Here is a 25,249-nt window from a genome sequence, read left to right on the forward strand (position 1 = left end):
CTCTGTCACCCGGGTTGGAGTACAGTGGCCGGATCTCAGCTCACTGCAAGCTCTGTCTCCCAGGTTTATGCCATTCTCCTGCCTCAGCCTCCCGAGTAGCTGGGACTACAGGCGCCCGCCACCGCGCCCGGCTAGTTTTTTTGTATTTTTAGTAGAGACGGGGTTTCACCGTGTTAGCCAGGATGGTCTCGATCTCCTGACCTCGTGATCCGCCCGTCTCGGCCTCCCAAAGTGCTGGGATTACAGGCTTGAGCCACCGCGCCCGGCCTGGCACTATTTTCTTCTAAAGCGTGGTGCTAACCTTGAGGAAGTATAGTGAAATCTAGGGAGGGCTGGAAAGTCAATACCAAGCTCCTAGGGAGGGATCTTCAGAGCATGGTGTTCCTGATGGTAGAAAAGTCTGGAGACGCTGCCCCTCCCCTACCTGCTGACCCCCTAGTCTCTTCTTCCTTCCCTTCTCAGGGTTCTGCACCCTTCCAGCCCCACCCCTGTTTGTTTTAATGGGCGAGTATTTGTTGTTCCATCTATTGCCTGTTTAGACTCTGGAAACCAGTTAAACCAGTTTGGGTGATTTTTTTCTTTCAGTAGGCATCGGCTGTAGTTGAGAAACATCTTACAGTATAAGTAGATTGCTATGTCCAATAATAGTAACAAAAACAACAGCAACAGCTAACACTTGTAAGGCTTTCTCTGGGTTAGGCTTTGTTCTGAGTCGTATATTTTACTGTGCACTATTAATTTCTCCATTTTTACAAATGAGGAAACTGAGGGGGGGGTATGGGAATATAGGCAAAGGGGACTGTATAAATGTTAATGTTTATCTTTGTCTTGATGAAATTTAAAAGGAAAAAAAAAAATACAAGCCAAGTCCCTGTCTTAAGTGCTTCATAGTCTATAACTTTATCTTTTACTCACACTAGACCCTGCCAGAAGTTAGAAAAAGTAAAAGAGAACATGGAAGGGAGTGGGAAATGAGAGGACTGAGTTGTGTGAGTAACTCAGGTCAAAAAAGAGATTACCCCTCTTAGACCTAATCTTGCCTCCTACCATTCTGGAATCTTCCTTACCCATAAAGTTTCCATCACCTTATCTCCTGGTTTCCGCCAAAGAACTCATTGTCCTCAGGGAATGACCACATGGAGAAAGGTTATCATGACCTAAGAACCATGTTTGACACAGTTAGGATGAAAAGGCCAATTTCACCTGGGGGCGGGGAGGGAGGAAAAAAGCAACACTTAAACTACTAAAAAGTGTCATTAAAAAATAAAATAACCAAGTACAACGTATGAACCTTCACACACTAGATTAAATTAGATACTGAATCAAAAAGCAAAAGTTATGAAAGACATTTTAAGAACAATTAGGGAAGTGGAAATACAGACTGTATGTTAAATGATATTATTGAATCAGTATTAATTTGATGTGATAATGTTAGCGTTAGATATGATCATGGTATTATGATTATAAAGAAGAACACTCTTATTCTTAAGAAATGCTTGCTAAAGTGTCATGATGTCTGCAACTTACCATCAAATGGTTCCAAAAAAAAAAAAGAGGGAGAGAGAAAGAGAAAGAGAGAAGGTACAGTCAATGTGGCAAATGTTAACAGCCAGAAAATCTACATGAAAGGGATGAGGATGCTTCCTGTACTGCTCTTTTAACTCTTCTGTAGGTTTGAACTTAAAAAAAAAAAAAAAAGTCTTTTTATCTTTGAATAGTTTTCTTACAATTGTGTCCTATTTTTTTCTTTTTTCCCCTCACCGTATCATGTAGTGTCTTTTTTTTTTTTTTTTTCAATTTTTCACAAATGCCTGATATTTCAAGTGATGCCCTCAAGGTCAGTTGCCAGCCCCAAAGCATAAATTATCCTAAGTGTAGATGAACGCTTACAGGTACAAAATCCTACCCTATGAGGATGGATACCACTTTAGAAATTGTGTTTTGAGATCATGAAGTAGTGCGGGAATTCATTCTTGGAACTGCATGCAGACACATGTGTTAATATGCTTGGGGCCACATTCTGAAACTTTTATGATACCTATTCAACATGGATTCTCTTGTGTCTCCTAGAGAGAAAACCCGAATGCTTAATATTCTTTTACATGTCATTATTGGATGGGGCTATAGTCTAGCCAATTTACTGAATCCACATGCCAAATTTCATCTTTAGCTTCTGAACTGCATAAATCTATATTATACTTTGTGAACTGCAAGCAAGAATTTTCTTTTTCTTTTTTTTTTTTTTTTTTTTTTTTTTTTGAGATGGAGTTTCGCTCTTGTCGCCCAGACTGGAGTGCAATGGCCCAATCTCAGCTCACTGCAACCTCCACCTCCCGGGTTTAAGTGATTCTCCAGCCTTGCCTCCTGAGTAGCTGGGATTACAGGCATTTGCCACCATGCCTGGCTAATTTTGTATTTTTAGTAGAGACGGCGGAGGGGGGGGGTGGGTCTCACCATGTTGGCCAGGCTGGTCTCGAACCCCTGACCTCAGGATCCACCCACCTCAGCCTCCCAAAGTACTGAGATTACAGGCATGGACCACCGTGCCCAGCTCAGGATTTCTTTATCTCGGAATTTTTTTCAATGGGCTGTGGTATACCAGGGACACAAGCTGTATTGAGGTATATAAGACTTTCACAGGACTCAGTTTATGCTGCAGAGGAAACTGGATGGCTTTCATCCATCAGCAGCAGGCACACTAGCCTCTGCCCACTGGTTGCAGACCTCTCTGCTTCCTAGCCCTGCCCCTTTTGCAGGCTTGGTGGCACACCAATTGATGGTCACTGCCTGAATATGACACTGGCAAATTTGCCCAGAGAAAAGCTGAGCATGGGAGACATGCCACACCTCTTAGCTTAACCATTATAAGCCTGCTGGCTTTCTGTGCAAGCCCTCTACATGTTAATAGGCTACATCAAAGGAGACCAGGAGAGTTAATGGCGGCCATCCCATAGTGAAGTAATCCCATGGTGAGCTCTTATGGAGGAATCTGAGTCCAGATTTGGTGTAATAGGGTTACTAGTACAGGATTCAATGGTATGTTTGGGGACAGTCCTGACTTTTTATATAGAAATTGCCTCTCTGAAGTATACTAGACTCACCACTGCAAAAACTGCCTTCATAGTAAAACAAATAGAGCCTAACCCGAAGATTTAGCAGTTGCTCGTCCACAGCTGAATCTGTAATTACAGACATGTGTTTGGCCTGCCTTACTGCTCGCTTTTTGGTAGGCTGCCAATGGCCCAGTAAGTTCTTTGATTTACAACATTGTGAAGCAACTAGATTGGGCTCTTAAAGTGGCACTGTCAAAATTCAGAATTCCAAATCTTCGAAAACTACTGAAATAGAAGGAAACACCCAATGAGTTGTTAAGACCAAACTCATCATTATCATTTTCTTCAACCCTTAGCAACACCATTATATCTTATTGTGATGTCATTTGTTTTTTAATCATAGAAGTTAAATTGACCACAGTAAATGAGATATATACATCTATAAAACTGAGGCACTGAATTTTTTTTTCTTTTTCAGTAATAAGCCTTAATGTTCACATTGACTTCTTTGTGTGCAACATTTGGAGCTAAGGGGTTGCAAATATCAGTGCAATTTTGCCAAACAGAAAATCTGACACTAGGAGCTGAGCTCCATTATTATATTGCTTCTTGCCCTGGGCATAAGGTTTCTGACAAAGGAATTTAATAGGTTATCCTCATACAATCCATTGTCTGTCTTTGAGTAGGAGTACAAGTATACTTTCAAAAGGGAAGCTGATTGTGAGTAATTATGGTTTTTTAGAAAAGCACTGCAGTAGTTGGTATTCTTAAGGAAGAAAAAGGACTGGAAAGTAATGCCAGGAGTTCTCATCAGTCATTCATTAGGGAGCAAATCCAGGATGCCTGTGTCTCATTTGAGCTATACACATTTTAAGTCTTTTATCTCCTTTTTTAAAATATCAAATTGCCACCAAACTATATTTTGGTTTTCCCGTTAACTATATGTAGGAGATAAAATACATTTAGGTGTGAAAAATAATTCACTTCATAATTCTCAAGTGAAATTTAAGAGTAGCTGAAAAAAAATGTTTGCACCAAGAACAAGTTAAGCCTGGGGCATTTGTTTCCTTCACAATGGCTTGCATGTTCGGGGGTGTGGCGGCAGGGGGAAGGAGTGGTCCATTGTTTTTAATAATTAAGTAGCTTTCCAAACAAAATGATTGAAATCTAATCCTCAGACTGCTGGAAGCTTTCCCATTTCTCTGGGAAGAAGAGTCTTCTAAGCTTGTGTGTTATTGATCTATTAATGATGATACTGATTAAAAAATAAAACCTCATTCATCAGTTGAGACACACTCAGGACTATTAGCTGAAAAAACGATGGATGTGGTAGTGTGGTTACACTGTGAATGATAGTTCTTGCAAAGTTTGCTCTTGGTTCATTATTCAGAATGTATCTGTTATAGGTTTTTAATTTTTTATCTCATACTATAACTATGGATGGATGGAGCAAAATAATTTTAAACATTTTATGTATCATTTTCTAAATCTAGGGAATAATTTGTTAGGATATTGTAACAAAAATGGCAGAATTTCAAAGTTATAACATCTCATTTCTAAGGAATTCTCATGGCATCATTATCATTGAATCACTTGAAAGTGATTACCTATGTTATCAAATTTACGTTTATAGATATGTATTAATTTAATGTAAATATTTATAGAATTTATTAAATTTATTTAAATATTCAGTATTTTGTATTTGGCTTTAGGCATATGAGGCAGACAGAATTGTAAGCTGTAATCCCTACCTTTCTTCTAGGATCTTTCAACATATTTGCCAGGGAAAAAGACTTAACGTTTTTAAGGGTGGTACATTATAGTGCTTGGGAGCTAGTACATAGTTATAGTTCCTGGGAGCTCAGGACTGGGATTAAAACAAACCTGGACCTGAGTGCCACACCCACCCCATACTAATAGCGTGACCTTGGGCAAGTCACTTTTCTATATGCTCAGTCTTTTCTGTAAAATAAGGATAATAATAGAAGCTACCTCATAAAGTCATTGTGAAAATTGTGAGTTAATATATGTAATACAAAGTGCTTATGATGGTGTCTAATAAATATTAGATGTCATTGCTGTTTTTATTGTTACTAATATATATTGCATCATACCTAATTAGACTTAATGCTATCATAAAGTATACAAAATAACAACATAATACAGCACAAGCCATACAGTTTCTCTACCCTCAACCCTTTGCACATTCTACTACCTCACACTGGGTAATCTTATGTTGCTCCTATGGACCCAACACAACCTAAATGGTGGTGACTCTGACATCTTTATCTCCAGCCCTGTCTTTTCTCTGTGCTCTAACCCTGTATAGCCAGCTTCCTGCCGAACACTTCCATTAGGATATCCCATAAGGCACCGCATACCACAGTCAGCTCATCATCTGCCCCCTCTTCTTCTCAGTAGACCTTCGCTCCCATTCATGGATAGCTATAAATTATTCTGAAGTTCTGTGTACACCTTCACCTTTTTCTTCTCCTCCAAAGTAGAAGGCCAGCAAAAGGAAGGGACTTATAACTTAAATAAGTAGAACTGAGAAGAGGAGGAGGAGGAGATTCTTCCCTTCCCTTCATCCCCACTTCAAGTCATGGCCATGAACTCATTCTGCCAACACTTTTATTGTGGCCTGGCCCTATGTAAAGAAAGGTAGTCTCAGATTTTAACTGTTTGCCCCTTTTTTATCAGTAGATATTAATCAAATCCTTTATGTTATTTGTTATTCAAGAGGAGATAATAGAGTAAAAGACTCTGCTGCAGCCTGGGAGTGTTGATTCACCGTTCCCAACAAGCCAGTTTTCTTTACCATTGTCATGTTGGCCTTGCCCTAGAAATCTGAATCACTGCGTTATGATATGATAGGCTGGGCTTAGCTATTTGTGCTGCAACATGACCATCCCCTGCCAGCTATATTTTCAAGCTGTTTCAAGACCATATCATTATTTTGCAAACAAACCAGCTGAATGGTTCAACTTTCCCACATTCCTTCCCAGCACTCCTCACTAAACGTACAAAGCAACCAATAAACACATGCAAACTTGAAATTATTGCCGATTGTTGGAGCACTACAAAAATTCAGCCCTGTTGCTTAAAACAAGTCAAGAAACCCAAATGTATAAGAAGTTTGTGTTTTAATGGACAGAGAACTCCGTGAAAGGCTTTTAGCTTACAAGCTGGTGGAATGTAGTATCATTTAATGTCCTTGTACTTTAATATTCACAAATGTCATTTCTGATTACAAAATACAACTTCTCTCCAGTCCCCTGATTCATATTATAGAAAGAACACCAACTTAGTCTAAGGAAAATTGAACCCTCTCAACTCTATTTGACCCCATCCTTCTCCCCAACAAGTGTCAGTCAAAACAGAGAGAATAGCAAACATGTAAATCTTGGATGTATCTTATTTGTATTTCATTTTTGGGCTTACAGTTATGATCAAGCAGCTATTCTTGTTTCTTTTCTTAAAAAAAAAAAAAAACCACCTCAAATTGCCAAGCGAAGCATGATTCTCAAATCTATAGAATTTATTGCATTTTATGTATAGATTTTATGAAATGTTAACTCTGAATTATTTGTCTATCTTCATATGCTATCCTCATGTTTTCTACCATAAAAATGTGTAAGTTATTATAAATTCAACATTTTAAAATAAGGGACAGGAGATACAAAAGAGTACCACATACAGTCCACTGATTCCATTCAGTTTACTTACTTTAATTTTTTTTCTGCAGGTCATAGAGCTGAATATATGACTACAAGGTAGGAAAATATGTTATCATATAACTTATAGCATATTTCACTTTCTCTTTAACAAGAAGCAACCATTTCAGTGCTGAAAGAATTAACATGTTTTGTTAACGAATACGGGAGATAGTTTTGGCTTGACAAAGCATAGCAACATGAAATGTTTGGGCTTCTCACAAGACTGGGTATGTTCTGGCTTATTTAAGGTTTCCCTCTGGAATTGTAAAGCTCTTTAATAGGCAGAGACGGTAACAAAAACCTAAGTTAAACAGGCTTGGTTTATCTAATCCAGAACACTTCAAGTGTTTCTAAATAGTGTGACAGGACTTTTGATTTGATAGTTTAATTTAAAAAAACAATATGATGTACATCTGCATAAGTAGAAAGTATAATTATTTTCTGTTCCTATTTTCCTTTAGTCATATAAAAATTACAGCTGGCTGGGTGCAGTGGCTCAGCCTGTAATCTCAGCACTTTGGGAGGCTGTGGCGGGTGGATCACCTGCGGTCAGGAGCTCACGACCAGCCTGGCCAATGTGGTGAAACCTCGTCTCTACTAAAAATACCAAAAAATTAGGTCGACATGGTAGCATGCGCCTGTAATCCCAGCTGCTCAGGTGGCTGAGGCAGGAAAATCACTTGAACCCGGGAGGCGGAGGTTGCAGTGAGCCTAGATTGCACCACCACACTCCAGCCTGGGTGACAGAGTGAGACTCCATCTCTAAAAATAAAAATTAGAGCTATATCGAATATCTTTAAGATTTTAGCTCTCTATATATTCTCCATTTTGATTCACTTTAAACATTTAACTTTTAACATACTCCCATATTGTACTTTCTTCAATCAAGGGAGGATTGTAAAGCTACTACAAGAAGGAAAAGCCATTTGGGCAGCAGATTCTGATCTGGGTTGGGGAAAGTTTGTGGCAACTTTTATTTTTCTATGTCACCATTTGTGCAACAGACATAAATTATCTAATTAGCATAGCAAGATGTTGCACTTTTGAAATTGAGTTATCTTTGAAATAAGAGGCATTTAGAACACTGGTATATCTGTTGCAGTAATTGGCAAGTCGACTTTCAAGGATCTATGATGTTATTGCTGGGCAGCTTATTCATAAGGAAGCCTCTTATACTTCTTGGTAAACCAACTAGAAAGATACAGCTCCTGACTTTTCCAAACCTAATAAAAGAAAAAAACACTGAGGTTTTTCTTCACTGTGTCAGTGAAAAAGAGGACTGTAACCTCAACCTGGTAATATGCAGCTTATAGAGATGTTTTTCACCTGTAGCATCTCCTTGCAGTATCAATTATTTTACCTGTTGTTTCTCAATTATAATTAATGTAAGGCACTTCAAAAAAAGAGATTTTTTTTCAAAAGCAGAAATGGAAATATATTAATTTGCAATGCGAGCTATAATTGCCAAATAGACTAGATACTCACGTCAACCTGACCAGTACTTCCTCTCATGTGGGCATCCTCTATAGGAAACCAGATTATCAGGAAGTCATGTGGTAGCCACAGAGTCAGAATGAGTCACGCAGTTGGAATGTTGAACATCCCTGGCTCTGTTCACTTGATGTGGGCGTAGCAGAGCAAGAATCGTCAGACCTCCACCATGGAAATTACTTTGATAAGCACTCAGGCAGTTCGTTTGCATTCCAAGTTCCTCTCATAACTTGCATGTGTTCACGTTTACCATACTATAGAATCCTACAGAGGTGATTTTCAGGCCTTTGATAGAAGACTCAAAAGATATCCCTCCATTAGCCAGCATCACCCTGCGTCTCCCAGTCATGCGGGGACAATGATTCAGGGCATTGGAGGTTTTTGGCTCCGTCTACAAGATTGGCTTGCTCCATGAATCAGTGACCAAACACAATTCTAATCTCCTTAGCTTTGTCAGCTTCTCCAAATATCACCAGATGTGAAGCTCTCTTGGACCTTATTGTAATAACCACATTTTCTAGTTTCATGCTTTGGTATCTTGGGGCCTTGCTGATTCCAGAAGTACTGCCCCTCCCAGGATTAGCCAATTCCTAGCAGTAGTAAGAACTGGCTTGCAAGTGTGCCTTTTGTATGCAAGTCAGGTGATCCAGAGGACCTACCTCCAACCACCTCCTTCATGGTTCTGACACTCAAGGCCACTCTTCCCCTTCCCTAATCACCCCAAGGCCAGGTATGGGACAATTTAGGGACAGTCCCTATGCCCCAAAGCCCACTGGAATCATTCCAAGTAGCCTATTCTAAACCTGCTTCCCCAGCTTCTCCCATTCCCTCCAGTGGGAACCACAATAAAGACTCTTGCCCACATTTTCCTTTGTGCCTTCTGCCTCCTGACCAACCCTGGTGCTTCCTTCTGTGGCTTCCCTGGTGGTGGGGCATGTCCCCAACTCTTGGGAACTGTGAGTAACAAACTATCTTTTCAGTGGTAGTTGTCTCCTGATCCTTGGCCTCACCATACCTGAATAAAAATGAAATCCACATTTTAAAACACTTTTAAAATAGTGAAAGGAGTGGATGAAATAAAGTATGTAGGGTTAAACCCTTTGGTGGTTGGTTGTTTTGTTCTTTTTACACTTATCAGATTCTTTCCTCCATGAATGGCCAGAATTCAGTGTATAAAAGAGATCTCAGAAATTGCAACCATGGCAGGAAATGATAGGTTGCCTGGTAGAAGTTTCCATATTCCCTCCTAGACACTCACAAAGGCTCCTTTTAACCTCGCCAGCACTGTGGAACTTCAGGTGCTGTGCACCCCATTCATCATATGAGCCCATCTACTGGGAGGGTCTTAGAATTTAACTATGGAAGGCTGTACCAGTAGGTTTGTTTCCATACATGATAGTGTCTTAGGAAGCTAGTCGGGCTTCCGTGTAACTTCTTGGGATCTGGTATATGAACCAGACCTTCTGAACTTAAAACTAAATGAACTAAAAAAGATAAATTTTCCTAGAGTCTGAAGCTTAATGAAGGGCTTTACACAATTTCCCGGTGTGGTGTGTATCCTCCTATAAGCCTTGCAATTAAGAAGGAGTTTTGCATTAAAACATCCAGAGACAGGTCTCAGGGCTCTCCTTCCATGTATTTCATTCAGCACAGTAGTAGAAGTTGAGTCAGGTAATTCTGGCCTTCTTTCCACTAACGGGAGAGAGCAAAAGAGGTTCCCTCTCTGCAGTCACAGGGCAAGGTGGTACAGAGTTTCTAAATATACTACCTGCTGCACTAGATGGGCGTATGTCAGAGAGAATGGTTTATTCACCAGAGCAAATGGGCGGACTGGAGAGGAAGAGAGTCTGCAGTGGCATAAACGAGTACATCCTCAGATATTTAGGTGGTGGAATAGTTCGTTCTAAAGAAATAATAACTCATGCGAACCTGTATGTCCACCAAATTAGAAAAAGCAGTGAACCCAAACTATTTTTTTTACTTGCAATCCATTAATAGTTACTTTTGCATAAAATAAAATCCCATTACTCCTGGAGGGGTATCGAACAGATGTGATGTTACTTGCATTGGTTTGCTGGACTGAGTGAGGAGGCTCACGCCTGTGATCCCAGCACTTTGGGAGGCCACAGTGGAAGGATCTTTTGAGCCCAGGAGTTCAAGACCAGCCTGGAAAACATAGGGGGCACTGTCTCTACAAAAAATTTAAAAATTAGCTGGGCATGATGCCATGCACCTGTAGTCCTAGCTGCTTGGGCTGAGGTGGGAAGATCCCTTGAGCCCAGAAGGTGGAGGCTGCAGTGAGCCATGATCATTCCACTACACTCCAGCCTGGGTAACAGAGCAAGACTCTGTCTTAAAAAATAATAATAATAATTTTAAAAAATAAAAATTAAAAAAAATTACATCTACCTAAAAATGTTATATTTAATTCCTCATCTGGGGATCTACCAGAGCCCTAATCTTTATGACTGGTTGTATCTTACTGTGTGACTTGTAACCCAGAGAGCAAGAATGCTGGTGTGTAACGTTTGGCTAAATAACTAACGAGTCTACTTGGTAGTGTGTATTTTAAAACAAACCAGCAAACAAACAAATGTCAGCTGCAACATACAGGGAAACAGCAGTGTGAATAAACAATTTGTGTGTTTTTTGATACAGAAGTGAAAGTAAATAAATGGGAAATGGGAAGGACTGTTTTCCCCTGTGACTGGGGGAGGGGAAGGAACCCAAGATTCCCATGTTTTGTAATATTGATGTGACCTATAGATGTTTCATTTATTGTTTGATTTCTGCCATGCTCAGTAATTATATTCCCTTCCCTTAGGCCTCCAAATGTTCCCCCTAAGCCCCAGAAACACAGGAAGTCCAGGCCCCGCTCACAGTATAATACTAAGTTGTTTAATGGGGATTTGGAAACATTCGTCAAGGTACTGGCACCAGCCATCTGGGTGGCTGATCTCCATGCTTCTTACTATAATGGTCTCAGCCTCTTGTAAGAGGAGGAAGGTCATTATGTCCAAGTCTGTCCTGGGGCTCTTTGCTTTCCCAGAAAATCAATATAATATTTCCTGAAGTCAGAGAGTAAAGAATATTTGGGTTGAGTGTCTTCAGAAGAGAGAATAAATGTGGGTATTATTATGTGGGCACAAAAGAAAGCCCTCTTTCCTTATTTTTTTTTTTAAAAGAGCCATAATTTATACAGAAAGTTAAAAAGCAACCTGATAAAAATGTTGTATTTTTACTCGTGCAAACGAGATGGCACAAAATATTCTTTAAAGTCTGCTTGTTAGGCTAGCTCTGAAGCACAGCAGGAGTTCTGACTTCCCATGACTTGAGGAATTCATTATATTGAATGAATTGTAAGACCCTATGATCTATACCTTGTATCTCTGCTGTGTTTACTCTTCGTCTTCTTTTTCATCCTGTATTTCTGATAATGCTTCTAGCCGAGGACGAAGAAACTCGCACACAAGACATCAGGTATAGTGCTAGAGGGACGTGAGGGTGCTCTTTCACTGTTGGTATCATTTTCAAGTCGTGCTCATGCTTGGCTTTAATTAGATTGTTAAGGTTTTTAAAAGAAAAATGTTTGCATTTGGAAATTAGACAGGTTTGTAAATGGGTTTTACTTAGAAACTGTAGCAGTCAAACACTAGAGGAAAAATGGGTACATTAAACTATTACTTTTTACATTATGTGTTTGGCAAATGTACCAAGTTTGATCAAGGGCTTTTATTAGGGAAAGTCTACCAAATACACACTTAATACTGGATTATGGACCCTAGTGTGAATTTTACAAAGAAGTAAAGGGCTTGCTTTCTCCTTCATAGTTCACATTTTATGGCATGGGCTGCAGTGTTTCTGCAAACTAAGTTTATCTGAGAAACCACATCATTAATAACCTCCCTTAATGATATGTTACAGATGCCTTACTTTCTTAGGTCTGTTTGTTGAATTTGTGTACTAACAATTAAATAAATGTGCACGCGGCATGTGTAAGGACAGATACATACATACATAGATTAAAACCTCTGGCAGCCTTAAAAATAGCCCTACTCTGGAATTAAGTGAAAAGCCACTGAAGAACCTAAATAGCAATTACAAATCTGCCTTAAGCCTTAAATCCAGAAGAACCTTATTGGCTCTAATTTAATATAAAATTATTGTCAAATTTGATTATCTATTTTCCCAGCCCCTGGCTTATAAGCAGGGACAAATTAGATGGAGAGAGAGGAATGATAAAATGAAGGCAATGAGATATGCAGCTGATGTCCTGGCAGAGAAAGAGAATATAGAAAAGCTGCAAGAAGACGACATAGGATTCTGTTGTATTTGATAATATGGTATGAGAATGGCTGCTTAAGGTGATAGAAAAGCACATTTTATATATTTTTTCGATTTTTCATTAGGAGCAGTTAAATGAAAGTAAATTGAGGTACCAAAGAATAAATAAACCAGCTATCATGGAAAATTCACTTATAGAAGCTCTTCACCGCCCAGATGGCACATTGAAGAATCTTTGGTAATAGAAACAATACAGAGGACTCCTTTCCACTTCTAAAACGGGCTTGCTCACTTGAAATCTCTACAGTGTCACTGTGAAGACAGCAAAGGCAAAACCATTTTTTCTCTTTTTGTCATGGGAAAACTGACACCAAAGGATTAGTTTGAATGATAGATGGAATGCAATCCATTGTTCTTATATTTTCTTACGTTTTCTACGCATGCATCTGAAATCTATAAAATTAAATTAAATTAACTCACATATACTCATTACTTTTTGACTACAAAATTAATTATATCTGAATGAAATACTGATCATAGCTTTTTAAAAGAGCAATTAGTAAATGTAAATACAAGGACATTTTTAAAAATATGAAAACCTAAGACATTTTTTATTGAGAACTTTCTTAGTGCAAACATTTTCCTTTTAATAACCTTGTATTCTTCGCTTTTCTTTTTGTTTTAATACTAAGTTCAGCAGAGATGTAAATTAATGGTCTCCTTTTATCACATTTAAAAATATGTTGCTTTCAGATTAGTGTTCCATGAATTGTTCGTATAGTTTACTACCCCTAAAACACTTACATCTTAAAGAAAAATCCTTTCACATATTCAGTAAGTTGTGATGTAATTACATTACTGTTCCTGAGCCAGCTAGTCCACACTAAAATGTGTCTTTATTCTTAAGACTCTTCTTTAAGAAATTAATAAAATTTATACTCCTAAAACAAATTAACTAATTAGAGAAACTTAATACAGGCTCCAGAAGTAATTGAGCCATTAACTGGTTTATACACTGATTAGATTGTCTTAAAACCTAAAATAAGACAATTCCTTAAGAAGTATAATACCCATTCTAGGAATAGTAAAGAGTTTAAATTGCTGAACTGCATTATTCCCAATCCTTCCCCCACTGCTTAATTGGAAAGGTTAATGGATTCTGAATTGTTCTAATATATTAAGACAACCAACTTTTTTTTGCATTTCAAAATAAAATTCCTCATGAATTAATACCTGATGTCAGCTAATCATTTTTGAGCCCAGTGGTTTTGTTTTTTTGGCTTTTTAAAAAAGATCTAATTCCTGAAAAAGCAGAGTCTTAAAAATACATGAAAAATAATTCTGTAGTCAGTAACCTTCTGTAACTTCATGGAGTACATGGCATTGGTACATATTTAACTGTGACCTCAGCAGCCCTTCATCTCATTTGTCATCCTATACATGTTTTAAAACATTGCCACAATTTACATTTGTTTAGTAGAAGGCAGTGACTGTTTTACAAGACGTGGGGAAAGAAGGCCCAAAAATGTTCCTTTCTAAAAAAACGATCTACTCCGATGTACATTTGTGCCATTTTTTTTCTTATTCCTTAAAATATGAAAATGTAATAATGAAAAATCTGTAAGTTCTGATGTAAACTAAATAAATACATGTTTTAATTATCTCTGTAACAATTCTCATATTAGGCATCTATAGATATGGAAGCCCTTTTATAACTTGTCATCTAGGTGATGTACTCTCAGGGATGTCAGAGAGAGAATCCTGAGATGGCTGAAAAGTTGCCTTTCATGATGAATACAGCCAATCAAACTGAAGATGCTATGATTGTAACACACAGGGTTCTTTTTAAGTCCATTAAAGATTGATCACTTGCATAAATAAGCTTTTAAAAATGAGTTATTCACATATTCATTTTGGTATGTGAGTCTTAATATAAGAAAAGAGATGAATTAGCTTTTGACATCTCTAGGCAGAGCAGGGTAAGTTGAAACAGGATTGCCTTAAATGTATTTAATTTGGTTTGCTCCAGAACTGCAAAAATCCCTCTTTAATTACTGTTAAACTGTAAGCCTTATTATAATGAGGGGTTTATACCTCTCCCTTGAGCTTAACTGGTTTCTATCCGTTTACCCAGGACTCAGGACAGGTTATTCCCCTCATTGTGGAAAGCTGTATTCGGTTCATCAATCTCTATGGTAAGCCATAAACTACAGAATTCTGATTTCTTAAAAAATCACTAGGAGTGTTTCCGTAAATTTACTTCCTGGGAAAAGAGGGACCTAGACAATGTGATGGGAGTTTTATCCTCTTTGCCTTCTTTTCTCTGTAGGTCTTCAGCATCAGGGGATTTTCAGAGTGTCTGGTTCCCAGGTGGAAGTCAATGATATTAAAAATTCATTTGAGAGAGGTAATTGCATGTCTATCCCTATAAGCAAACCATGTTGAAAAGTCATCATGTTCTGTAAACTGAAGTGACGCCCTCACTCTGTATATCCTCAAAACCTTTCTTTGTATGTACTGCATTAGGGGTGCAGCTATAAGAATCCATTAAAAATAGCTGAGAAATGGGACCAGAACTATAAGCCCTTGTTATTAAAATTAGAAAAGTATATGAGCTCTGCATCCTGGTTGAGGGCTGACATTGATAATCAGTGCCAGGTATAGCAAATGTGGGGCTGAAAGGTTCTAGAAGAGTGGCCAGGGCAGCCCTGGGCCTGGATAGCAGGTGAGGGAGGCAGCTCCTCCCAGCTGCCCAGCTGCTCCCTTTGTCGGGAGCTCTTCCCTTTTTCTTCTCACTGTCCACAGACTCCTTCCCTGTGACCCTAGCAGGTGCCTTATGCTTGTTCATAATTGGCTGTCAAATAAGTTCTACTAAACTGGGTCATTTACCATATACATTATCTTTTTTCAATGTCAGTACTTTTTTTCCCTTAATTTTGTATTTTTAACTATTATGGGTACGTAATAGTATTATGTATCAATAAGGTATATATGATGTTTTAACACAGGCATACAATGTGTAATGATCAAATCAGGGTAACTAGGATATCCATCACCTGAAGCACATATAATTTCCTTATGTTAGAAACATTCCAATTAGCACATTATAATTAGCAAAGCTGCACACTTTCATGTCAGGCAGACCTAGAATCATATCAGACTCTCAGTCACTAATCAAGCATGTGATATGGGTCAAGTCGCTGAATTCCTATTTGGCCTCGATTTCCTCATCTGCAAAACTAAAAATTGATGGTTAGAGCAGAGCAGCCACATGTGTCAAGTCCCGTGCATTGGCCATCTTCAGGATAAGTTGGAATATGATGAAGTATCAGGTTCTGTGCTAGCCACCACAGGCAAAATACGCTATCATTTTTCCTTGGAAGTTTTCCCAGTATTTCTTATTTGTTTGTGATCTGCTTGGGTGAGGCTTTCTCACAGTGGGCAAAAATAATAGTAATTATTATATTCTGATAAATTCATGTTCAATGATTTCATGCCCTAGGAACAGAGAAAAGGGAACAAACAAATCCCTAAAAATAAATTGCCCTAAGAAGCAAAAAAAAAAAAAAAAATACATTAAAATGCAGTGCACACTTTTTGTGAACTTTAGAAGAGAAGCATAAAACTGTAAATAAAAAACAGAATTTGAATTAAGGTTGTATTTTATGTTGAACTTCTTAAGGATTTTGTCTCTGAGAGGAACAATAACCAGACTAGTTGCCTAATAATTTAATTTAATTCTTAAGGGAGAAACACCAGACTAGTTACCTAATATTTTAAAGTTGTTTACCATAAAAAATACGTAATTTTATATTTATGATATATTTTTTAAATTCCCACTTTTTATACAAACTCCTTGGTAACGTGAAAGGTACATTTTCAAGCTCCTCTATCTGATTGTACAATCTCCCTCTGCTAAGACAGCTTTCAGATGTGCTGTGAACACCACCATGCCACTTTGGGAAATACCTACTTATTTAATTGTAGGTGTTCACAATTCAGTGGAGCCTATGACATTTCTGATAAATTTTGCTGACTCACATAGCATAGCCAGACAGACTATGTGTGTGTGTGCCTTTTTTCCAGTAGGGTAAGAAACACAGGATGTAGTGTTTGAATTCATGTCTAACTAAGATTACAGATTTCAGCTTTTAAAAAGTGGGGGTTGGGTAAAATTATAAATTCCACAATATTTTATTTTTAAGATCTGGGTAACTTGTTTAGTTACCCAGGGATTGTTTAGTAGCATAAGATTTTAAAAGCTTTATTTTAGTCAGCTACTTTTAGGTTAATCATGGGGTGGGATATCTAAACCAATTATTTTAATTTTAGTACCATATAATCTTTCATAAAGTGTAATTAAAAGATACATGTATATATAGCAGTGTGTGTGTTCATAGAAATATATTTTTGTTCAGATAAAAAGAAGCACTATAAATGTAACAAATTTTTTTTTTAGGTGAAAATCCTTTGGCTGATGACCAGAGTAACCATGATATTAACTCAGTTGCTGGCGTTCTGAAGCTCTATTTCCGTGGGCTGGAAAACCCCCTCTTTCCTAAGGAAAGATTTAATGATCTGATTTCTTGTATCAGTAAGTGGACTTCTTTCTCGTCTTTTCCCACCAGAATTATTTCACTAACCAACTTCCTGGAAAAGGCACTGGCCCCCCTCCACACACCCCCACTCCCACCATTACTCCATTACCACCATATTTCTGAGACCATTTGCTTTCTTTCTGGATCCAGTGCGAGTCATCCTCCCAGCTATGGCCTCGCCCTCGACTGAGTGGGCTTTGCTCCCGAACATCCTCTGGCTCCAGAAAGCCAGGAGCTTCCCACTCATGGCTGGAACTGAGCCGAAAGGCAGGTGCCAGCCGCCTAAGGGAAAGGAGAAAGTTGTAAGCTGGGAAATGTGACCTTTTCTTGGCTTTTGGTTCTTGGTTTTTCTCAACCAGTTTTAGGAGTGGGGTAATTTATTCATCTTTGAATGTTATTTCAAGAAATGGGTAAGATGAGATCAAAGATCCTTATTACAGTGCAGGAACACCAGGTGGTAATTATCTGTCAGTGGGCAACCCAAGCTAATAGGCAGAGTTGCTCTGGGATTGTGTGTGACATGTTATGAAACTGATAATCATTGGCAAAGTACAGCATTGCTGTTTACTTCAGTGGGGCTTTTTGACACTATACAAAGGAAGGTGAAAATAATGATACCATGAATTAGTTATTAGCCACAATCAGGATCCATGCATCTAAAAATACAGGACCCCTTTTAAGTCCGAGTTCCCAGCAAGAGTCTAGAGCTGACTTCAATCACTTAGGCTTCATAAGAATCAACTTTTTACTCTTAATAAAGAAACCTCCCTACAGTCCCCCCCCCCCCCCCCCCACCTGAATCAACAAGTCCTGTTGATCCGGCCTCAAAAAAAAATCTCGCTACTCATCCCTCCTTCCCCATCCCCATCACCTTGGTTTCTCACTGGGGATAGTTAGAGTCTCTTAAATGGACTCTACTTCTAGATTTTGCCTTCCTTTCCCAACCCCTACCCCTTGACCCCGGCCCTGCATCCTTCCATTCTCCACACTGCAGCAAGTAAAAGAAAAAAAAAAAAAAAAACTGGGTTGCTTGCTTTCTCCCCTTTTTAAAACCTGTTTCAGTATTTCCCACATAAAAGCAAACTCCCCAAGGTGGGCTGATTGCTTGGTCTCCAGTAGTTCGAGACCAGCCTGGGCAACATGGCAAAACCCTATCTCTACTAAAAATAAAAAATTAGCCAGACATGGTGGCATGCACCTGGATTCCCAGCTTCTTGGGAGGCTGAAGCAGGAGGATCTCTTGAGTCTGGTAGGCGGAGGTTGCAGTGAGCCGAGATCGTGCCACTGCACTCCAGCCTGAGTGACAGAGTAAGACTGTCTCAAAAAAAAAGAAAAAGCAAACTCCATGGCATGGCCAGTTCATAGAATTGAATTCTTCCTCTCTCTGATATCTTCTTCTGCTACACAGTCCTCCCCTGCTACCCTACCATATTTACTGTATATTTCAGCAGTAGCAGACTACACATGCCAGGCTATTTCCCACCTCCATCCACTTGCCTATGCTGTTTCCTCAGCTGTCCCTGATAACCATTCAACATCTGCTGTGAAGGCTTTGCCAAATTGGCACTCCTCCCACAACTCTGTCCTCCCCACCACTCCAACCAGGATTAATCACTTTCTCCTCTCCCAGAATTCTATTGGGTACGTATGTCTAGAGTTTTTCTGATCTCCCCACATTATAATTTGTTTAACCCCTCTGTCTCCTACTGCTAGAGAAGGAGTTTAGGCAGTAGGGTAAGAATGGAGACTCTGGATTCAAAGAGCCTAGTTCAAATCCTAGCTCTGCCACACGCTCATCGGCTGTGTGACCTTAGGCAGGTTTCTTAAGCTCTCTGCATCTCAGTTTCCTCACCTATAAAATAGGGAGAACATTACTCCTTACATCATAGGGTTGTGAGAATTTAGTGAGTTAATACGTGTAAAATGCCAAGAAGAGTGCCTGGCACAGAATATGCTCAATGAAGTGCCCACAATTAGCTCCACAGGCCTATGGATTTATGAATTACTCAGTTTTGCAGCCCTAACATTTGGCCAGTCCCAAATGTTAGGAATTAGTTAATTCCTGGAGCATGTTAAGTTAAATAGAATTTATAGATGAAATGAATTGAAAAGTCAAGATTCCACCACAAGTTCTTTGTCTCGCATTGGTGTGTAGAGTCCTGGCTCCAGTTGGGTATGAATTTCCCGGTCATAATCCTCCCCAGTCGGATGTCCCATTGGAATTTAGAAGTACAGCTGCACGTCCATTCCACAGCCCTTGCGTAGCCTGAGTCATCACAGTGAACCTCTGACCCAGCTGGAAAGAAATGAAAAGGAGGTGTCTCACTTCTGGAATTCTCCTTTGGCCATGTCCAAAGATTTCCCTCACATCCTAGCCAAAAAGCTTAAGTCTGGAAAAATAACAAGTGCTGTACAATGCTTAGTGGTTTTCTAGGTCCATACATCATGTCAGCTGTAACATGTACATGTACCAGTTGGATAAAGAGCATTGGGCCACATTGTCAGTTACCATTATAGAATCATTTCACACTTTTATTAGGTGAAAAATAACATTTCATAGTGGTTTTTAATAACTGAGGCCATAGAGTCAGAAAGATCTAGGTTCAAATCCTAGCTTTACCACTTTCCAACTTTGTATAAACTTTAGCAAAGATTAATACTTAATCTTATTAAATAGCTGTTTCTTCATCTACTTCATAGAGTCTATGTGAAGAATAAATGAGATAGTCCATGTTCAGGGTTTAACATCATGCCTGGCACATAGTAACCCTCAGTAAGTGTTGCAAGCTGTCATCATTACTACTATTACAATTACTCTGACTATAAACTCTGGTCACATATGCCAGTACCTGGGTTAGCTACTTAGCAATCTGTCTGTTCTGCTAAATATGCGTTTCTTTGGCATAATTAACTCACATGAATTTAGAAATATTAGTGTTATCCTCAAGTTACATTGGTTCCAGCATGATTTTTCCCAGCACATTAAATGCTTTGTAATAATCCATGTCAAGTTTTCTCACAATTAGAGTCATATTTAGCAAATATGTAAACTACAAGGAAAAAAATCTATGGAGATAACTTTCATATAGGCAGTGCCTGCAGTGCTCAAGTGCAAATGAAGAAGCTACAATGACATTCCCTCCTGTAATAAAACAATGGATTAATCAAAATCAATGGATTCATAATCCTTGGATTTTAATAGGATTGTTAATGTTTTCATTAGTGCTCTAGTTACAAAGTTTCATAAATGTTGAGTAGTCTGCCCCAACCCTATTTTTCCCCATAAGTCTTGTTACTTTTAGTGCACAGTTTTACAGAATGGCAGGTTTTTCAAAAATATACATATTGACACTAACAACCTCTTTATATAACAACCCCTTTTCCTCCAACATTTAACCTCTTAAGAAGGAGAGGATTCTTGGATGTTATTATCTCTAAGCAAGCATTTTTTTCTTACCAATGTGACCATAATACATTTTTCCTGGATTTTCCTGCATTTTCCCTGGATTTTCAATAAATTATTTGAGTAGCATAATACATCTTTTATCATTGTATCCCCTTATCAATATTGCAGACTTTTGATGATTTGAACCAAGTTGATTAATTGCCTACAATGTATAAAACTTTCTAGGGATTCAGAGACTTGATTCTTGCATTTAAGAGGCTTAAAATATAGCAGGAAAGGTAAGATATTTACAAATAAATGCAGGCTAAGTTAATATACAATAGAAACAAAGATTTAGAAATTTTACAGGAAAGAGAGATCTGTTTGATAGATTGTTTTTACTCTTGTCATCTTGTAAGCATTGCTGTAATTGGGTGTGATTTTCCCTATTAAAGTAATTTCACATGACAGTTATTTTGTATAGAAAAATCTTCCCTTTTCATCTTTTCTAAGAGTTCCCATGAGTCTCTGGAGCACCCACTACTTTTCGCTTACCTATTTTTGGATTGTTTGGGGAAAGGGGTGTGTGTGTGTGTGTGTGTGCGCGTGTGTGTGTGTGTTGAGTAATTATCCAGCCATGTTTATGCCTTATGACCCTGAGTGACCACGTTCTTTGGAAGCTTACAAATACATGTAGTCAAAGGAAATTTATCTTGGCCTTTTTAAAAAAAAATGCACTATTTTTTCCCCAATTTATTGTACATTTCTTTTTAAAGATTACTTATCTGGATGAAGACATGGTAAAACCAAATGCAACATAAATTTGAAGTGACAAACTTGGTAGTTTCTCAGTTTCTCACCCAAGAGTTATTTTGTTTTGTTTTGTTTTGTTTTAACCATTCACTTTGTGAGTGGTTTTGTCAATGCTCCAGGTCATACCCACAAAGTCTGGGCAGCTTCTAGAATATCCCTGTATCATGGCTCTGGGATTTCCTAGGGCATAAGTTCAAGTGACTTGCCCTAGAAAAGCCACTCAAGTAATTCATGTTTTTTTTCTGACTGCCTTAAGGCTGTGAGCCCAGATGAAACATTTTCACTTCATTTTGCATTAGGTGTTATTATTTAGATGACTACTTGGATATGAGGAAATGGTTTCTTAAGGGAGAATTTTTTTTCCTATCACAAAACCAACATGAAGTCATTGTAGAGTACCTGAAAAATGCACAAAAGCACATAAAATATTGTCTACCAAAATTCCATAATTCCACTACCCAAAGAGTACCACTGGCATGTACACATTTTGTGTACAACAAACAACAACAAATATTATGTTTCATGTTAATATGCAACATAACTACAATACCATTATCATACCCTTAAAACAAACAATAATTCCTTAAATCATCAAATGAGTAGTCAGTGCTTTTTTAATTATTTATTAGGTTGTTGCAAAAGTTATTGTGGCTTTTGCCATTACTTTCAGCGGCAAAAACCACGATTACTTTTGCACCAACCTAATGTTATGCAATTAACACGTTATCACTGTAGAAAAATTATAAACTAAGAACGAATTGTAATTTCTGTACACAGGGATAGTGATAACATTTTCAGTGTCTTTCCAGAGTTTTTCTACAGTACTTATGTACTTTGTAAAACAGCTTGATTGAGATATAATTCTCATACTCTACAATTCATCCATTAAAGAGTACGGGCCAGTGGTTTTTAGTATAGTCACAGAATTGTGCAACCATCACCACAATCAATTATAGTACATTTTTATTATCCCCAAAAGAAACCCCAGTTAGCAAACATTAGCAATTACTCCCCATTTACTCATAACCACCACCACCCCCAGCCCTAGGCAATCACTAATCTACTTTCTGTTTCTATAGATTTGCCTGTTCTGGCCGTTTCATATGAATAGAATTAGACAGTATGTTGTCCTTTGTGATTGGCTTTCACTTAGCATAATGTTTTCAAGGATCATCCATGTTGTAGTAGGTATCAGTACTTCATTCTTTTTGATTGCAAAATAATAATCCATTTTGTGGGTACACCACTCCTATGTACTTTTCATAAAAATTATATTGTACCAAGTGACCACTAATGGATAAGAGGTTTGTTTCTAAAGTGATGAAAATACTCTAAAATGATTGAGGTGATCTTGCACAACTCTAAATGTACTAAAAATCATTGGTAAACTGTAAATGGGTAAATTATATCGTATATTAATTATATCTCAATAAAGGTGTTGTAAAAAAAATTGTTTTTGAGACAGGCTCTCACTCTGTTGTCCAGGCTGGATTGCAGTGGCATGATCACAGCTCACTGCAACCTCTGCCTCCCAGGCTAAAGTGATCCTCCCCCCTCAGCCTCCCAAGTAGCTGGGACCACAGGCATGCACCACCACACCCAGCTAATTTTTGTATTTTTTTGGTAGAGATGGGGTTTCACCACATTGCCCAGGCTGGTCTTGAACTCCTGGACTCAAGCAATACACCCACCTCACCCTCCCAAAGTGCTGGCATTAAGGCGTGAGCCACTGTGCCCAGCCAAGCTGTTGCAAAAATTATGTCACGCCACACTGGCTCTTCATAAACCACTTTTTTAAAACTCAATAATATTATTTTCAAAATATAGCTTTTGGTGACCCTATAACGATTTCTATTTTATGTAACAAATCCCCTAGTTTAGACATTTAGATTGTTTCCAGTGATTTTGCAATTATGCCAAAATACTATGATGAGCTTCTTAGTACCTAAATTTATTTGCCTTTTCTGATTATTTCATGAAAAACATTTTTGAACTCTTTTTCTGGTGCTCTAATATATGTTTTCGCTATAAGAATTTCTTTCAGCTTTATGGACCTACGTGGTGGTTTTCTCTCTGAATTCTAAATTTCTGTTTGATGCCTTATAATAATGTTCTTCATTTTTCCTTTATCCTTAAAAATATTTAATAGGCTGAGTATCTGAACTGAGTAGGTAAAGCTCTCTAGGCTAAGACTCAGTTTCTTTCCTAACCTCAATATGTTAATTCAGCAGAACAGGAAACATCTATGTATGTATTTCTATAGTGCTGTTATTTAGGAGAGGCATCAATGGTTTAATTCACAGAAGTCAGTCTATTAAACAATTATATACAAAGGTTTGATGAACACCTTGACATTGTTAGTGTGAACCTAAAAATGTCCTGAAACTGGTACATTCATCTTGAATGCCAGCTGTTAGGCTGTGGAACTCACAAGTACGTGTGTACCCACTGTTAAATAAACAGTTTCTAAATGTGGCCACCGAGGAATTTCCTTCCCTGCCTTAATACTGAAGGAGAAATTTGCATCTTGTGATTTATTATTTGTTTTCTGGCAAACCAATACTTCTACAAATAGTCCACAGAAGAACCGGTATTTTCAGAGTGATGACCATTTGAACTTTTTGCCATTTGCTGAAGTAACTTGTGTTTTATGGTAAATTTTTCACATGCATTTACATGGAGCTGTCTGAGCCGCCTGCTGGGAAGTTGGGACTCTAACATGAGAATCTTGCCTTCCTGGGAAAAGAACATAAATTAACCCAGGGAGCTTTGAGCATGTGATCAAGGTTGGATGAATGCCACTTTTACCTAATTACATGAGACTTTGAATTGTGGAAAACAAAGCCCAGCTTACAAGAAGTCCAAATGAAATACTGATTTTCCTCACTGACAACTTTTCTGAGGGGAAGAAAAGACCCATCTTTCCCTCCAGCATGAAATTGTGAAAGACCATGAATTGCCACACTCAGAGCCAGCTAGGAATGCACATTCATCAGAGTGTCAGCAGCAACCATAAATTTTGCCCGCTAACTGGACTCAAGAGTAAATGAGTCATTTGTACCAGAGCAAAGCTCCTGTCGCAGGCACATCGCGCGCCTGTTGAGCAGCCAGCCAGGTAGAATTGGGAGTCCTGCTCACAGCCATCACGGTTGGAAGCCTTCAAGACGAATAGATTTGCTACTACTTCAGGAATGCCAGCAGTTCTGTTTTGCTTTGATTTATGTTTCTGTAGTTATAGAGAATGTACATCTGCCTCACATAACTTTATCTAGTCTTTTTGGTGTCACTTATGTCCTTGTTGCTTTTCCCCTGAAATCTTTCATTCACATCCCACATACCCCCTCATTCTTTTGCTGTGGTAATATATATATAACCATATATATATATAAAACCATATATATATAAAACCATATATATATAAAACCATATATATATATATAACCATATATATATATAACCATATATATATATTTTAAAAAAATGAAATTTACCATGTTAGCAATTTTTAAGTGTACAGTTCGGTGGCATTAAGTACGTTCACAATTATCACCACTATCCATTTCTAGAACTTTTTCATCTTCCCAAACAGAAACTCGGTGCTCATCAAACAATAACTCCCCATCCTTCTGCACTTCTGCCCCAGGCCCTGGCTTTATCTCTTCTACTTTCTGTCTCTATGCGTTTGCCTATTCTAGGTACCTAACATAAGTGGAATCATATAATGTTTGTTCTTTTGGTGACTAGCTTCAGTTAGCATAGTGTCCTCCAGACTCATGCATGTTGTAGCACGTGTCAGAAATTCGTTTCTTTTTAAGGCTGAATAATGCTCCATTGTGTGTGCATACCACATTTTGTTTATCCATTCATCTGTCAATGAACATTTAGGTTGTCTCTACCTTTTGGTTATTA

At 38.2% G+C, this 25,249-nt stretch overlaps 1 protein-coding gene across 2 annotated transcripts in view; it reads left to right on the forward strand.

Moving 5' to 3' along the window:
* Positions 1-25,249, forward strand: part of SRGAP1 (SLIT-ROBO Rho GTPase activating protein 1) — a 318,550-nt gene that overhangs the window by 252,759 nt on the left and 40,542 nt on the right. The window contains exons 11-15 of one of the 2 annotated variants that reach the window (XM_003906716.5): positions 6,799-6,826; positions 11,085-11,187; positions 14,679-14,739; positions 14,874-14,951; positions 17,004-17,138. In XM_003906716.5, coding sequence (XP_003906765.4) covers positions 6,799-6,826; positions 11,085-11,187; positions 14,679-14,739; positions 14,874-14,951; positions 17,004-17,138 — 405 coding nt within the window. Of the gene's footprint in view, positions 1-6,798; positions 6,827-11,084; positions 11,188-11,706; positions 11,741-14,678; positions 14,740-14,873; positions 14,952-17,003; positions 17,139-25,249 lie in introns of both variants that reach the window. The other variant, XM_017945988.3, reaches the window with a different exon arrangement.

Source organism: Papio anubis, chromosome 9 (assembly GCF_008728515.1).
Source record: "Papio anubis isolate 15944 chromosome 9, Panubis1.0, whole genome shotgun sequence".
Lineage (NCBI taxonomy): Eukaryota > Metazoa > Chordata > Mammalia > Primates > Cercopithecidae > Papio > Papio anubis.